At 37.5% G+C, this 16,171-nt stretch overlaps 1 protein-coding gene and 1 long non-coding RNA gene across 3 annotated transcripts in view; one reads left to right on the forward strand and one right to left on the reverse strand.

Moving 5' to 3' along the window:
• LOC122059256 (protein transport protein Sec61 subunit alpha-like) overlaps positions 1–13,735 on the forward strand; it is a 24,361-nt gene extending 10,626 nt beyond the window's left edge. Inside the window, exons 1-7 of one of the 2 annotated variants that reach the window (XM_042621946.1) lie at positions 3,960–4,167; positions 5,062–5,435; positions 5,961–6,188; positions 6,272–6,626; positions 6,707–6,834; positions 7,008–7,143; positions 13,163–13,735. In XM_042621946.1, the coding sequence (XP_042477880.1) occupies positions 5,092–5,435; positions 5,961–6,188; positions 6,272–6,626; positions 6,707–6,834; positions 7,008–7,143; positions 13,163–13,402 (1,431 nt within the window). In that variant the 5' untranslated portion in view covers positions 3,960–4,167; positions 5,062–5,091 and the 3' untranslated portion in view covers positions 13,403–13,735. Of the gene's footprint in view, positions 1–3,959; positions 4,168–5,061; positions 5,436–5,960; positions 6,189–6,271; positions 6,627–6,706; positions 6,835–7,007; positions 7,144–13,162 lie in introns of those variants that run through there. The other variant, XM_042621947.1, reaches the window with a different exon arrangement.
• On the reverse strand, positions 1,314–2,653 carry LOC122059257. Its single transcript, XR_006134011.1, has 2 exons — positions 2,030–2,653; positions 1,314–1,922 (listed from the first exon to the last, which is right to left on the reverse strand). It is a non-coding gene; the product is annotated as an uncharacterized LOC122059257 (long non-coding RNA).
• Positions 13,736–16,171: the final 2,436 nt, after the last annotated feature.

Consider the following 16,171-nt stretch of genomic DNA (forward strand, 5'->3'; position numbering starts at 1 on the left):
CAGTTGGACGTGAAAATACTCAACATGTTGGGCCAGCTAAGTTTTTTTTCACACCCATTTGTGTTTGGGCTTAAGGAACACTAGCCGGGTAGCACTCTTTCTCCCTTACTTTGTCCCTTATTATATGAAGTATATACTCCTACTTTTAATACCCATCTTAAGACACCCAAACCCCATAGAAAATGATTCTTCATTCATTGTGGATGAAGGAAAATTATCTCCTTATGTTTATTAGATAATGCACATGCTTGCTACATATAAATCTATATTTCACTCCAAAAAAAAAATAGTCTTAAACACATATTAAATAGGACAAAGTTTTCCCACACTTGTGGCTGAACAAGGGGACAATTCAAATGTGACCCCCCTACCTCCCCCGCTCTCTCCCCTTCTATATCCTAGGTCACAAGGTGCCATGATGAACAAATTCCCATTCATTGTGGCCTTAGGAAACTTGATCCTAAATAAATATTTGCAATATGATTACTGTACACATCTATAGCATCCGACTCTTTAAATTTAGTAACGCTTCTAGGTCCATTTAGTACCTATGCATATCTGTATTTTTCCATACTCAAAACATTCTAACCATGGTCCTAAGCCTGCCTTACATTTTTATAGCATCAATTCTTAAATTTATTTATCTTTTATTAGAACTCTTTAATATTAAAATTACAGAAATAGAAATTTGACTTGTCCAACCCATATGTGGGAAAGGTGAAGAAGTCTTTGTAGCCCTAGAATAAGTCACGAGGAAAGTCATGGAATCAAATTGGTTCACCATTGACTAGGGATTACACTTTACAGGATTGGGGTACCAATCTATTCATTCATACAAGATAAAGCTCAAAATATGGGGGGCAACATTGCGTGTGTCTATGCCAAGACACAGGCAGATATGAAAAGACTGCGCTACCTCCCTCCCCATGTGTTGAAAATGTCTACATGCGGCTTTCAATGGGTCTGTTCATTAGCATAGTGGCGACATAAGCAAACAACGTTCTCTTACCCATTTAATTATTAACGCCATCAAGGTCCATTTAGTACATATCCCCCATCCCCCACCCCCAAAAAAATTCCAGATTTTCCGTACTCAACCTTCCTGACCATGGCCCTGCCTTGATTATAAAATTACGCAATAACACATTCATGGCTGGGCCGGGTTAATTAGTCTGAAAACTCAGACCAAGAAGAGGCAGTCCTATAGGAATACATATGGGCCTGTTCGAGGGGGTGACAAACCCTAAACCGAGCCAATCAAACTGAATGAAACCGAATAAAAAAACCCAAATCTAATCAATCTGATTATTTTATGACTGACTTCGGTTTGGAGCTGGTTTTTATATAAAAAAGTTTGGATCCGTTTGAAATACAGATCACATTGGACTGATCGAAACCGAATCAAAACCAAATTCAAATCAATAAGAAACCTATACACAAAGTAAACCAGATTGAACCAGATATTGAACCAATAACAACCCCACAAAAGAAAACCAAATTCAAAACCAACCAAAATCGAACCATTCCCTTATTGGCTTGGTTTTGGAATTCTCCCATCCCACCTCAAAACTGATTTAGCCCCACTAAACCAGACCGGACCATCTGATATTTATGTATATTTTTTAAGGGAAAAATGATAGAAATGCTAGCGACATACCTAGGAATTGGATATGCTAGTGAATGTTGGCCGTGGGATTAGATAGGTTATGTCAATACCGTTGATTACTTGTTGTCATCAGAACCTACCAACCCTGCCGCCGCTCTACCGTCACTCTTCTCCTCCTCATTATTTCCAACGATCGTTCATCGGAGCAGCGGTAGCCTTTAACCTTAGCCGCTCAATGACCTCCATAGCATGAAAATCCTTTTCTGTAGAACATTCCCATCTTCTACCTAAACCTTTATGTCATCCTTCTCGAATCCTAATCGAACAGAATCATCAAATTCAATCAAATCAAACACAAACCCATGAAAACCCACAACTTCAAATTGGTGGAAGAAATAGAGAATTTGGAGAATTGGAAGGTACCTGGGACGTTGACCTTGTAGATGTGGGCATTGGGGGTTTCAAGCCAATCCATCAGGGCTAGTGATCCAGACCACTATCGAAAGATTGGAGGGCTCTAGAAGAAGCGCCTGAATGGATCTACGAAAAAACCCTCCGCCATTATCGATATGTTAGCATAGTCGTGGAATTGAACGAAAGTGGCGCTAAGCAGCAACGGCAGCGGCAACAGATGGCACCAGCGGCAATGGCAGCGGCAACTGCTTTCACTTGCGAGTCATGGGGAGCAACCTCTTCTGCTTGCAGCGGCGACGGCGGTGGCGGGAGCAACATCGGCGATAACAGTGACGGCAGCAAAGGTAGTGGCAGCAGCGAGCATCCACGTTTCCCAACTAATGGAGATCCCACCGGAGTTCACTTTCTCCGGCTGGATCTAGTAGAAGGAAGGCTTTTCCGACTGAGAAAGATAGAAGGGAGAGGAAGAGGAAGAGGAAAGACTTTCCACCAGTGGATTGAAAGTTTGTATTCCTTCTCTTCATCCAACGGTTTAATTTAAGTTGATTAAATCCTACAGCCAACATTCCTAAATACTACCTATCATACCTATCGCTCTCCCATTTTTTAATTATATTTGAACAATCCTTGATTCTACCAAAATACAACCGTCCTTGAGTTGGTTTGATTCAAGGTTCACACGGCCTTATAATCCAATTAGATTATACTTTCCGTGTGCAGCAAGTCTTACCATACCTGTGTCTGTAAGAGTGTAATATTGTCTTGGTTTAAAAATCGGATCGAATTGATCATATCGCCCAGATCGGTTTGGTATTAAGAGAAATCGATTCTCGACATTGATCCGATCCATATTGATTCGTTTTTTTTTTTTTACTCAAATATTATGTGAGACCCGACAGAGCCCCTAAAATATTATTAATAAAATAAAAAGAGAATATGGGGGACATAACTCGCTTTATCCCAACCCAAACAAGCAAAAGCACTCGCACCCTCACATAGGGGTGTCAATTGGCCGGTGTGATTTAGTTTCGATCGGGTTGAATCGATTTCAGTCTAGGAATGAGAGAGACCAAAACCAATCAATTAAGTAACTTTGGTTTTCTATCGATTTCGTTTTGATCTGGTTTGGTTTTGCTTTATTTTGGTTTTTCAATGTTGAGTTAATAGCGATTTAGATCAGTTTATTATTGGAATTGAACCATAATGAAATCTTACATTCACAACTTATAGTGACAAGATTTGACGAAAAAAGACACTTTAAATTTATGATAAAATCATGGTTTATTGTTGTAAGGGAACTAATATTGAAACCAATGAATTACAAACTACTAAGAAGATAACTAATATTGAAATCACAAAATGAACCTTATTATCCCTAATCATTCATTTAACTATGTAACTAGTTTTGTATAGTGAACAAAGACATCAATGGAAACATTATTACAAATTACAAATCAATTTCCCCATTCATAACTAATATTCAATGATTTGTAACAATTCTCCTTACGGTAACAAAATTTCTCACTTCAATTCACCAATTTATGATCTCATAGTCATTTATTTTTTTATCAGTTTCATTCGGTTTGGTTTTGATTTGGTTATTGGTCGATTTGATTTGGACAGATTTTTAGTCGATCCCAACATACCTTAGTCGAAAACTAATCCAATAAAAATCGATTTAGTTCGATTTGAGTTTTATTGATTCGGACTAGGTTTCAACACCGCTACCCTCACAGCACAACCATAAGACCCAAAGAAAAAATAATTACATTCTAAATATAGCCATCCATTGATAAGTTATTGGATTAAAATGGTTCAAAAAATCCATTAGAAAAAAGGGAAAGTCCCGATCCCGATATCGATTGGGACCGATACCAAGACCGGTCAGGTCTGCATAAAGACCTGATCGTATCGTGTCTGCGGTTTTTTATCTCCTATTTTACCTAATTTCAGAATCACCTACCCATTGCCCTTTCATCAATTCGTCGCGGGCCAAGGAGGGAAGTTCTTCTGCCGCTACTGAGAAAGCGAGCGATCACAGCGAAGGATCTCAAGATTCACCCGAGGCCCAAGCACCAAGGAAGCGGAACGAAGCCAAGCTGACAAACTCGAAGCCGGTTCGACTTCTGATTCTTCCCCCTTCCCAGGTTCGATTATCTTATCCAGATCCTTCATTATCCTTTTTTATTCTGTTGTTCTTCTTCCCTTTTCCTTGATGTTGGGGTTAATACTGGTTGAGGAAAAATTGAATCTTCACAGATCAGGCTGAGACTTGGGGGTGTTTCCCGACCCTTAGGCGACTCAGATTTCAGAATATGAGGCTGGAAAACTATATCGGTTGTGAATCCTGTTGGAGAGTTTCAGATCTGGTTTAGAGGTTTCCGCCGGATCCACTTTTCGGAGATAATTACTATTAAAAATACTTTATTCGTGAAATTTTAACTGGTCTTTCCTAAAATTTGGCCTTGTCATGTATAACGATTTAGATGTTAATGTTTATTAGATTGTTTTTTATCTCCTTCCTTCTGTATGTGAAGCTCTGCTTTGATCATGGTAGTCTAAGGTAGTACAACGTGTCAACAGGTGCTTATTTTCGCATTTGATTTAATCGTCTCTTTGAGTTTACATCCCATGCTTTTAATCGTTGAGTGCTTACAACGTGTCATGGTAGTTTTTTTAATGGTTCCCCCCCCCCCCTCTCTTTAGTGCTTCCCTCCATTGTTTCCATGAGATAATGTATTTGTTTCTATTTCCTCTATAGTAAATTTGAATTAGTTTGTACGTATAAATTTTGGCTCTAATTTTTAAATTATACGTGGGGCTCTTTTGTATTTTTATTCTCTTTGTCCTTTTGAATCTCCTATTTTGCTTCCATGCACATTATAATGCATATTCTTCACCGTTGCCTCGTCAACATCACCATGATCATATCATTTTAGTAATCATCATGTACCAATTTTTGCAAGGAAGTTTGCCTTACTAGCATTAGGTTTATGCTGAATTGATGGTACTGATCTCTTCTGATTGATTTCTTGTTTTAGGTTGGACTGTTTCAGTTTTGATAGTTTAAAATGGGGGGAGGATTCAGAGTTCTCCATCTTGTTAGACCATTTCTATCATTTCTACCAGAAGTGCAGACTGCAGACAGGAAGGTTCCATTTAGAGAGAAAGTGATATACACTGTGATCTCCCTCTTTATTTTCCTGGTCTGCAGTCAACTTCCTCTCTATGGAATACATTCCACTACTGGAGCAGACCCTTTTTACTGGATGCGTGTTATTCTCGCCTCAAATCGTGGGACTGTTATGGAGCTTGGGATTACTCCAATTGTGACATCTGGATTGGTGATGCAACTCTTGGCTGGGTCAAAGATCATCGAAGTGGATAACAATGTCCGTGAAGATCGGGCCCTCTTGTGAGTATTTTTAGCAATCAATGCTTAACATTTTTATGAATTTGTTGGTCCTGCTATCCCCATTACGCCTTGAATTCCCATGATCACAAATTTTTTCTTGATTTTTGATCCAATTGTTAATCCACGCGGAAAAGTTATTTTCGGAACTTAACTTAATACTCATTAGTGGACTTTACCTTTTGTAGTAAATTTAGCCATTTCATGGATGACTTTGCTTCTAATGGATATAGATCTCTGGCTTGAAATTTCTTTACTGCCTTAATAAGGATACCTTGAGAGTCTCTTAGGTTGCCTCACCTTATTTACTACCTTGATTTTATTTGTTTTGTATTGCTAGAACCATATTTTTTCCTATACTATATGCTTTGCTGCACTGTTTATCTTTACAATTACTTGGAACTTATACTTGCAAATTCAAGTCCTGTAGAATTTAGGTGGAGAGGATGCAAGAACCATTGCCATTTACATCTAGATTGGCTTTGTTATAATATATCTTTTCTAATGATGTCATTAATTTCTTCCCAGAAATGGTGCTCAGAAGCTGTTGGGCATACTTATAGCTGTTGGTGAAGCAGTTGCATATGTTCTGTCGGGGATGTATGGTAGTGTCGGCCAACTTGGAGTAGGCAATGCAATTCTAATCATTATTCAGCTTTGTTTTGCCGGTATCATTGTGATATGCTTAGATGAACTTCTCCAGAAGGGTTATGGACTAGGATCTGGTATTTCCCTGTTCATTGCAACAAATATCTGGTAAGCTGCTGATTATTGTTGTTTTAATGGTCTCCATTTTGATTTATCTTTGTTAGTTGAGATATTCCATTGCATTATTGCAGTGAAAACATAATTTGGAAAGCATTTAGTCCAACAACCATCAACAGTGGGCGAGGAGCTGAATTTGAAGGTGCTGTCATTGCTTTATTCCATCTGCTGATAACTCGTACAGATAAGGTCCGAGCTCTCCGTGAGGCGTTTTACCGGCAGAACCTTCCAAATGTGACAAATTTGCTCGCTACAGTCTTAGTCTTTCTCATTGTTATCTATTTCCAAGGATTCCGTATTGTTTTGCCTGTGAGGTCAAAGAATGCTCGTGGACAACAAGGCTCATATCCGATCAAGCTTTTCTACACCTCCAACATGCCAATCATTCTACAATCTGCCCTTGTTTCCAACCTTTACTTTATTTCTCAGGTGCCAAAGCTTTATGTTTAAATTCTTGGATTATCTTTCTTCACTGTATTATAGATAGCCTAATACCATTTATATTGCAGTTGCTGTACAGGAGGTACAGTGGAAATTTTATTGTTAATCTACTTGGTAAGTGGAAGGAATCTGAATACTCCGGTGGTCAGTTTATCCCTGTTGGTGGTATTGCATACTATATCACTGCGCCATCAAGGTGATTTAAAGCATCTCATTGACTTTCTTTGTTACTTTATTGTTTGGATGTTCTTTAATATGGCAGTGTGTTGCTACCCTGCTAGTGAGAGTAGTTATTGGTGAACATTTTTGTTCCTTTACTTTCTTCTGACACTGATTATTATTACTTGGCAAATTGTGATATCTTTACAGCCTGGCAGATATGGCAGCCAATCCCTTCCATGCTCTGTTTTATATTGTGTTTATGCTGTCAGCTTGTGCACTGTTCTCAAAAACTTGGATTGAAGTTTCTGGATCCTCTGCTAGAGATGTTGCTAAGCAGCTGAAGGTATTATTTTATGTTTCCTCTGATCCTATATCTTCCATCTTTCATATATATATATATATATATATATCTGTGTGTGTGTGTGTGTGTGTGTGTGTGTGTGTGTGTACTTAAAAGAGTTTATATTGTAATTCAGCTGGATTTTGAAGGTCATGGAGAACAGTAATGTGCTTGAATATTTTGCTTATGCTTGGTTTTATTACCACTTATACATTCAGTTGTGCAATAGGGCAGAGTTAATATATATATTCTTCATTGAAAGGCGCCCTGGAGGGATTATATTCTATTTTGGGCTCATATGGTTATTTGTGTGAAGGTGTTTATTAAAGATTTTCTTCATACAAGTATACTTATAGCAAAAAGATTTGGAACTTCAAATGCATGGATGGCTTAGGACATTTGTGATTAATTTTTTTGTTGTTTGATTTGATTGGTCTTTTGTTTATTACTAAGGTATCATTTCATGGCCTTTAGGGCTTTAGCTTTACCTATTCCTTGACATTTTGTGTCAACCATATGGCCTTTTTTTTCCCAGGGGATGGGATAGGAAGCTTATCATGTATTTTATATTGTGCAACAATTTTAAAGCTAAGGAAAATTCAGATTATGAAGCTGAAATATTTCCAACTGTTTGTTTCCTTTTTTGGGCGAATGGAAAATTATATTAGAGAAAGAAATGGATGCAATACTACAGCCAAAAAGGCTAAATCAAGGGCCAAACCCTATACTGAAGAAACAAAACAACCATTAAATAGGGGATACAACAAAAAGTGTAGGGGGAGGAGGGGGGTGGGAAACAACTAACCAAAAGGAGGATACGCCACATTTTTTTATTTGGGGGTTGGGGGGGGGGAGGAGAAACAAATTGATGTAGATTCATCACCAAATGGGGCTTGTTTTCTTAGGAATAAGATTAGGGTTGGCTTGTATGCATGTTGGGCCTTTGGTCAAAGAGGTTTTTTCATGTAATAGGCCACTTTAATGTGCCTAAACCATGGGTAGCAAGTATGCATACACGATTGGTTACTGTTGTTTAGATGTTTTGGCTTAGTAATGGTTTGATTCATTAGTTGAATCAGGCATGGTCAATAAGTGTTTAGAATTTACTTTTATTTTTTACTCTTCTAGAAAGGGAGATCAATTTACTGTTGTAAGTGATGATGGGTGAATACTTTCCTATTCCAATTTTAAAATGTGAGGATTTTTTTCACCTTTGGTAGTTGGTAGGTGAAGACTTTCCTATTCGAACTTTAATAAGTGAAGACTTTTCCAATTTTAGTAGTTGGAAGGTGAGGACTTTCCTACCCCAATTTTAGTAGGTGAAGACTTCTACTCTTGTTAGTTAGATAAATGTCTATGTAATGTTTTGTTGGGTTGGTCCTATAAATAAGGATTAATTGTAAGCATTTAAGGAACAATTTAGAATTTTAAAGCAAAGTTTGTTTATGCAACTCTCTTCTCTTTGAAGAATCTCTCGTGTTCGATAAGGAAATCCCTTGTTTTCGATCAAGGTAGGTTAGTGTTTGATCCAATTGATCCACCTTGCGGTGTGAAGCTCGGGTGTTGGATGTTATTTTATTGTCTATTGTTTTATCCTTCTCATCTTTCAACAATTTTCATTCTTCAAACTGAAGATCTTTATTCTCTGAGAAAAGATCTTACCCTGGTACTGTTTTGAGCTTATTCAATTGCAGCATTACATCAAGAAGTAGCGATGAAAGACATGCATAGTTTAGGTCTTGTCCCAAGTATGACCTTGAATGGAGCTGATTTGAGGGCTAGGATCCATGTAGTAGATCCCATTTAAGTGAGTTCTACTAAGTTGTTGCGTTCCTTCCCTTTTACTATTACTATTCTTGTTTTGCTATTGCACTGATCCATGTAGCTGACCCCATTTAGTTGGGATAAGGCTGAGTAATTGTTATAGCTATCCCTACCTGGGGACATTGTATCAATATTAAATTACTTGTAAAAAAAATTATAATTTTCCTCTCTGAACAGGTAAATTGTCTATGGCAAAGCAAAATACTATGTTTCAATAGCTCCCCAACCCCCCCACCCAAAAAAAAGAAGTAAAGGAATTGCAAAGTATTGATGATGGTTGTGATACTTATCTTTAGATTAACAATTCGCATCTTGATTGTATGCTCATTTTTAATATTATGATAAAATAAGAAATAGACTAGCAAATGTTGTCGTCCAGTATCTGTGATGATACTCGGTTTTCTAGCCCTAATAATTCTCATTCTCTCATTAAGGTTGGGAGTAAAATCCCTACCATTATATTGAGACCTAGAGGTAGTGAGGAATTAATCCATTGGTTTGCTTACTCTTTCAAAAAGTCCTCCCCTTCTACTTGGATTTGGTGAGATCTAAAGCCCCTAGGGTTCTTTGGTGTAAGATGGTTTGGTTTAGCTGCAGTATTCCTACACATTGTTTTATTGTTTGGAGAGTTATAACCAATTTGCTTCCTACTCGAGAGTTTCTTCTTCGGAGAAATTAGTCTATCCCTAATTATTGTCTTTGTTGAAACTCCTTAGAGAGTGTTGATCACCTTTTATTCTCCTGTCATTTTTCCAATCCGTTTTGAAAAGGTATTTTTTAGAAGTGTTGGCCCCATCGTAGAGTTGACCTTTCTTTTGATGGAGAATCGAGGTGGATTTTGAAAATTTTTGGTGGAAAATCTCATTTTGACCTCATTGGTAAGTTGGCTTTTATTGTTGTGATTCATCATGTTTGGCGGGAAAGGAATAAAATAATATGGTTCCTCGTCTTGTTCTATTGATCAGATCTGGGAAGGCATAACATTTGAGCTAAAAAACAAGATCCTTCCCATTCATTTTGTTAGCTCAAAACACTTTAAGAAACAAGCATCTTGCCTCTTCTTGGGATTTCCCTCTCATTTCTCCACCTTCCCCCTCGGCTTTTGATGTTACATTCATTTGATTTTGTTTCTTCCTTCCCTAGGATTTTTTGGTTAATCAACCTTTTGGGTTTGTGATGAATGTAATTGAGGAAGCTCAAAACAGTCACAGGGTAGGATCTTTTCTCAGAGAATAAAGATTTTTAGATTTGAAGAAAAGGATCTTGCTAAAAATTGTTGAAAGATGAAAATGATAGAATAATAGACAATAAAATAACACTCAACACCCAGGGTTCACACCACAAGGTGGATCGACTAGATCAAACACTAACCTACCTTGATCAAACACAATGGATTATTTGATCAAACACAAGAGATTCTTCAAAGGGAAGAGAGTTTCATAAACAAATTTTGTTTTGAATTTTAAATTGTTCCTTGAATGCTTACAATTGATCCCTATTTATGGGATCAACCATATAAAACATTACATAGACATGTATTTGACTAACAAGAGTAGAAAGTCTTCATCTATTAAAGTTGCGGTAGGAAAGTCTTCACCTTCCAACTATTAAAGTTGGAGAAGTCTTCATTTATTAAAGTAGTTTTCATTTATTAAAGTTGGAATAAGAAAGTCTTCACTTACCAATTATCAAAGATGGAAAAAATCATCTTAAAGTTGGAATAGGTCTTCGCCTCTCTTCACTTACAAAAGTGAATTGATTCTCCACTAGAGAGAAAAAAGTAATGGTAACTTCTAAACACTTATTGACCCCATGTCTAGTTCAACTAATGAACCAAACCACTACTAGATCAAAATATCTAAACCATAGTAACTAATCCTGTATGTATACTTACTACCCATGGTTTAGGCACATTAAAGTGGCCTATTACATTAAAAATCTCTCGGACCAAAGGTCCAACATACATATAGCCCGACCCTAGGCTTATTCATAATAAAACAAGTCCATATTCGTGATGAATTTGCAACACGTCTCCTATGGTCATTTTAGGTATACCCCTAGTTCTTTTAATTCCTTCAATCTGAATTAGATCAGTCTTTATTGGTGCATCACAAGGCCTCCGTTGAACATGGTCATGCCACTTTAAACGACTTTCTTGGAACGTATCATGAATCGGGGCAACTCCCAAATCAGCTCTAGTATGGTCATTCTTTACTTTATCCTTAATAGTTTTTCTGCACATTCATCTCAACATCCTCATCTCTACTATACATAGTTTATCTGTATGGCTCTTTTAATTGACTAACATTCCACCCCATTACATCATAACCGGTCGTACAACTGTCCTATAGAATTTTCCTCTAAGCTTTAAAGGAATACTTCTGTCACACAACACTCGAAATGTACTTCTATACTTGTGAAACATCATTCTCTATATCACTTTTTTATTTATTGTTGACCCCAAATATCTAAAATAATCACTTTGTGGTATCTCTTTCTCCTCAATTTCACCATACCGTTATCCATGTTAGATTAACTAAAGTTACATCTCATATACATTGTTTTCGTTCTACTTATATTAAGACCTCTTGATTCTAAGGTTGATCTCCATAACTCTAACTTAGGAAACGGGTGGCAATGTAGTTTGGGGTTGCTTAGGAATCTCATTTGGCAAGCCCGTGGCGGTTTCGGTCTGGGTTTAATTAATTCCATAGACAAGTTTCCAGTAGTTTAAGCGTCTAAAGAATACATATCTTTGCTATTTTGTTCCATACATTACATATATTTAAGTACTTATATAGCACATATATCTGCTTCTTTCTCTCTCTCTCTCTCTCTCTCTCTCTCACTTTGGCTTGCTCAACCCACTCCTACTCTTGCCACCACCCACCTGTGTGCTCACTTGTTACAAAGTCAGGTTTGCTTTGGCCAAAATTGATGAGACCCAACTTGGCCCATTGAGGCACTAGTGGTTGTGCTTGTAGGTATTAGTTGGTTCAATTTGATGATGTGTCTGTCGGAAGTATAATTTGATTTGCTGCTGCAGGATATTCTATTGACCCTGAGGTTCCAAAGGTGGGGCATAGATACCCCATACATAGTCTCCGAAAGTTAGATTACCTGTGGCACATATACACGTAAACCTAAGGATTCTCAGGTGCAATTTACCCAAATTAAATAAAGTTTATCCATATAATTTGATTATCATATCAGCCAATGGGTGGTGATGGATGGGATGATTTTTTTTTTTAAATGATAGGATCCCAAGCTTATATGTCTATGCCACTTTGTGTGACAATCAATAATACATTCATCTCTCCTGCAGCAAAAGGAAGACAATGATTTCACTATAGTGTTGATTTTGTTCTCTTCCCTGAAAATATATTTGTTTTTCTGCCATTATAGCAGCTCCGTGCAAGATTTCATGCATGCTAGGAATTGAAGGAAGCCATAAGTTGCTCTCATACATGTTGCCATGGGTTGACAATAGAAGCTTGTGAAAATCTTTTCAGGTCGTTCTGTTGTGTCCTTGGATGTTCGGAGAAACTTCAAATCACGGTGAAGCCAACATTTTTTAGTACAAACCTGATTCCCACGTTTCATTTACATCTGGGCCCCCTATCTGTGTGTTTAAGACTTGCTTGTTCTGAAGGAAGGGACCATGGACTTCCATGAGGTGTTTTTCTCTTTGTTTTCTTCAAATGAATGTGGAGAAAATCGCCTCCACCATGTGAATATCATTTAAAAGTGTGGAAGAAGTCTTTCCTACTGTTGAGCATAGTAGGCTGAACAAAGAACAAAGGTGGCTCTACCCACCACACTTTAGACAAATGCACAAATGATGCCCCTTTGGCTAAAGTATGAGCTTCACAATTCTCAGTCCGTGGAACAAAATGAAAAGAAAAACTAGAAAAAGAATTACACAGCAAATAAATGTCATCAACTAAAAGTCTAGAAGCCCAATCCGGGGCTTAAATTCAGAGATTTACTTGCATTTGGACAATTGAAAGTATTTTTTGGGTTGGGGTGGGGGGGATTTGATATCTATTGATGAATGCAAGGATCTTCCTCTTTTGTATGCTTATGGAATGAAATTCCACCTTTCTAGGAATTGTTTATGTGAACACATGTCAAGTAAAATGCTTATGGAATTACAACTGGACTATTACATTTGATGTTCTCCATATTGTTTGTGCAGGAGCAACAAATGGTGATGCCTGGTCATCGGGAATCAAATTTGCAAAAAGAATTAAACCGCTACATTCCCACAGCGGCTGCCTTTGGGGGCATGTGCATTGGTGCGTTGACAGTGTTGGCAGACTTCATGGGAGCGATTGGGTCAGGGACTGGAATTCTGCTTGCTGTCACTATCATCTACCAATACTTCGAGACATTTGAGAAGGAGAGAGCCAGCGAATTGGGCTTCTTTGGACTTTAAGCCCGATCTATTGATGTAGTTGCACTTGATTGGTTGGACCTGTTTGATCCAGTCTAAAAACCCAGGCCAAGGAGAACTGCGTCCAAACCTGCATTTTGGTACATTAGGGATTTACTTATTTGTTTGTGTTTATTTTATCAATTAATATTTGATATTTATCCTTTTTAGCAGTTGGTAAAGGTGGTTTTGAGTTTGATTCAAAATCAGTTCAGTTGTAGGGTCTGAGTAGGAATTTAATTTTTCAGTTTCACAAAGTCTATTTATTCATGTAACCCATCGATTATGAGTAGATTTGAATGAATAGAATATAGAGTTTTTTTTTTTTAGTAAGAATATACTGCTTTGCTTGTGGACTTGGAAGAGCCATGTCTGGTCAGCAACCTGTAGTATCTCCTCTTCCAGCTTTACTCCTTTATCAGGTAAAAATTTCCTTCCTGTTTTTAGTAGTTTTCTGCAAGTTTATTTCTTTCATGCCTCTTTTATTTATTGGGAATTTAATCTCCGGCTTTGCATTCAGTTTTTTGGTAACATTCTCTCTGGAGATCTGTTAATTTTATTCTTTTATAATTCCTCCATGCTGATAAGAATGAAAATCAGGTTTTGAACTGAATCCATTTTCATTACACAGCAGGGAATCTGCCTGATGGAGGCTCTGCCACCATTATGGCCACTCCCCCCCCCCCCCTCTCTCCCTCTCTCTCTCTCTCTCTCTCAATAATCAGATGTTTTGCTTTTAAATCACAAATAGATGGCTAGATAGAAGAGTTTGAATCAGTGACGATCATATGGAGAAATTCTCCTCATAGTGATTCCATTTCCAATTTACTTGAGCTCAGAAAAAAATATAAAAAAAAATTAAAATCAGTAACAAAAAGGGGAAATTTTTGGGTTTAGACTTTGATCCCATTGCTTCTCCCTCCTCTCTTACATCAATATGCAAGGCCTTCGATTGCAGTATTAAGATCCCAAAAATTATGTTTCTGGACGTTTCACATTAAGAGTTCAACACACCTTTTTTAAGATCATGAAAAATTTTACTCCTAAAAATGTGAAACTCAAATGATTTAACAGGTAGAAGCATTATCCAAATCGTAAGTTTGAAAATGTTGACACATGATGGCTAGATTGTATCTTTTCAAATACTATCAATTTCCAAACCACAACCCTCCCTCCCCCTTTTCCCCTGTTAAATCATCACTCTTGGTATTCATATCGTAAGGTTTTTATTTTTTGATAGAAAGGAAAAATTCATTAAGAAAAGATAATTAAGAACATTAAAGTTTGAGCTAAGCTTGGAGAATTTCTTTTTTGTCAGCACTGTATCTTCAATCCTACACATTAATAGTACCCCTTCATTATTAGGCCTGAGACAAAAATAAGGTATAGACAAAAAAATTATACATGTTCAAAAGAGGGGGAATGTTGCTCCAAGACCACGGAATGTTTATAATAAAAAAGAAGATTACCTAGTTCCTCTAAGACACTCCAAAAATCTCCCTGATTCTTCATCCATCATCCCTTGTTTGCACTGTTAAGAATCTCCTAGTGTAGGTTTTAATGTTTTTTCCTGTTATCATATAATTAGCATTTAATGAGACACATTCCCCCCTGTGAATGATACAAGAAATCTAATTAGACCATGTTAATTGCATCTGTGACGACCACACAGATAAGAATTGGTGGGTTTACATATCTATTTAAAAAAATAGATATGTAGATGAAGGGGTATAGATTGGAGTCACCTGTTAGGGCACCAATTGACAGGCCTGGCCATTCCATTCCATCACATGATAAAGAATAGTATATGGGTTGGGTTGAGCCTGATTAAAGTAAACCTTATTTCTATGATTCTTATCGTGAGTTAGTTTAAACTCTTTTAACTCTGGGATGCACTTCTAGCATAATAACATGTTGTTAGTTAGTGGAGCTCTAGCAAGTTCGAGGAAAGTCGTTGGTTTGACCCTCCTCCTAACCCTTTCCTCCTCCCTGTAGTATAGTATAGTAATAAATGTGGCCTAATGAACCCAAACTTTAAAACCTTAAAACCTTAGTTTCATGGCCATTTTAACCAAAAGAAGTTTCATTAGCACAAGAGAAAAAAAATCTTGACATCCCCCTAGGCCGGTCCAAGTATCTGTCACTAGGCCAGGCCTGGGATTGTAATAAAATCCATTCTCACTGATCCTTCTAGGTGGGCCAGCTTAGCATTTCCCTACAAACGAACGGAGAGTGCAGCATCTCAAAAACATACTAGCCGTCGGAATCACCAATAAAGGAAAAAATTACATTACCAGCAGAGTCAAGTCGTCGACTTCCGTAGTGTCATATAGCTCGTACCGTTTTTGGCCACAAGTGTCTGCCACATCATTCACTGCACTCAATGTAACCGTTGGATCCAATGCTTGTGATTAGATGTTGGTGCTATATATATATATTGCAGAGTCCGAAAAAGTAGAAAAAGAATAAAAAGGCGGGAAAGCTGGTTGACACTTGGAGACGGTAGCTAGTCTTAGTGAGTGTCCAGTAGAGCACAAGAAGTGCGCAACAGATACTCATAATCTTTGGTCTCTGACAAAATGACAATAGTATTGTCAGCAAAGTGGTGTAGTCACATCAACCTTTAACCTTTGCCATTGCTTCTTCTACGTTTCATGCAGTCAAGCCTCGTGTGGAGTCCCGTGACACATGATTTTCCTTTTCCTAAGCTCCTATCATAAGTTCACAACCCTAGCATGTTGGAAGAACCATTGGAATGAGATGAGTGTAGAA

Source organism: Macadamia integrifolia, chromosome 13 (assembly GCF_013358625.1).
Source record: "Macadamia integrifolia cultivar HAES 741 chromosome 13, SCU_Mint_v3, whole genome shotgun sequence".
Classification (NCBI taxonomy): domain Eukaryota; kingdom Viridiplantae; phylum Streptophyta; class Magnoliopsida; order Proteales; family Proteaceae; genus Macadamia; species Macadamia integrifolia.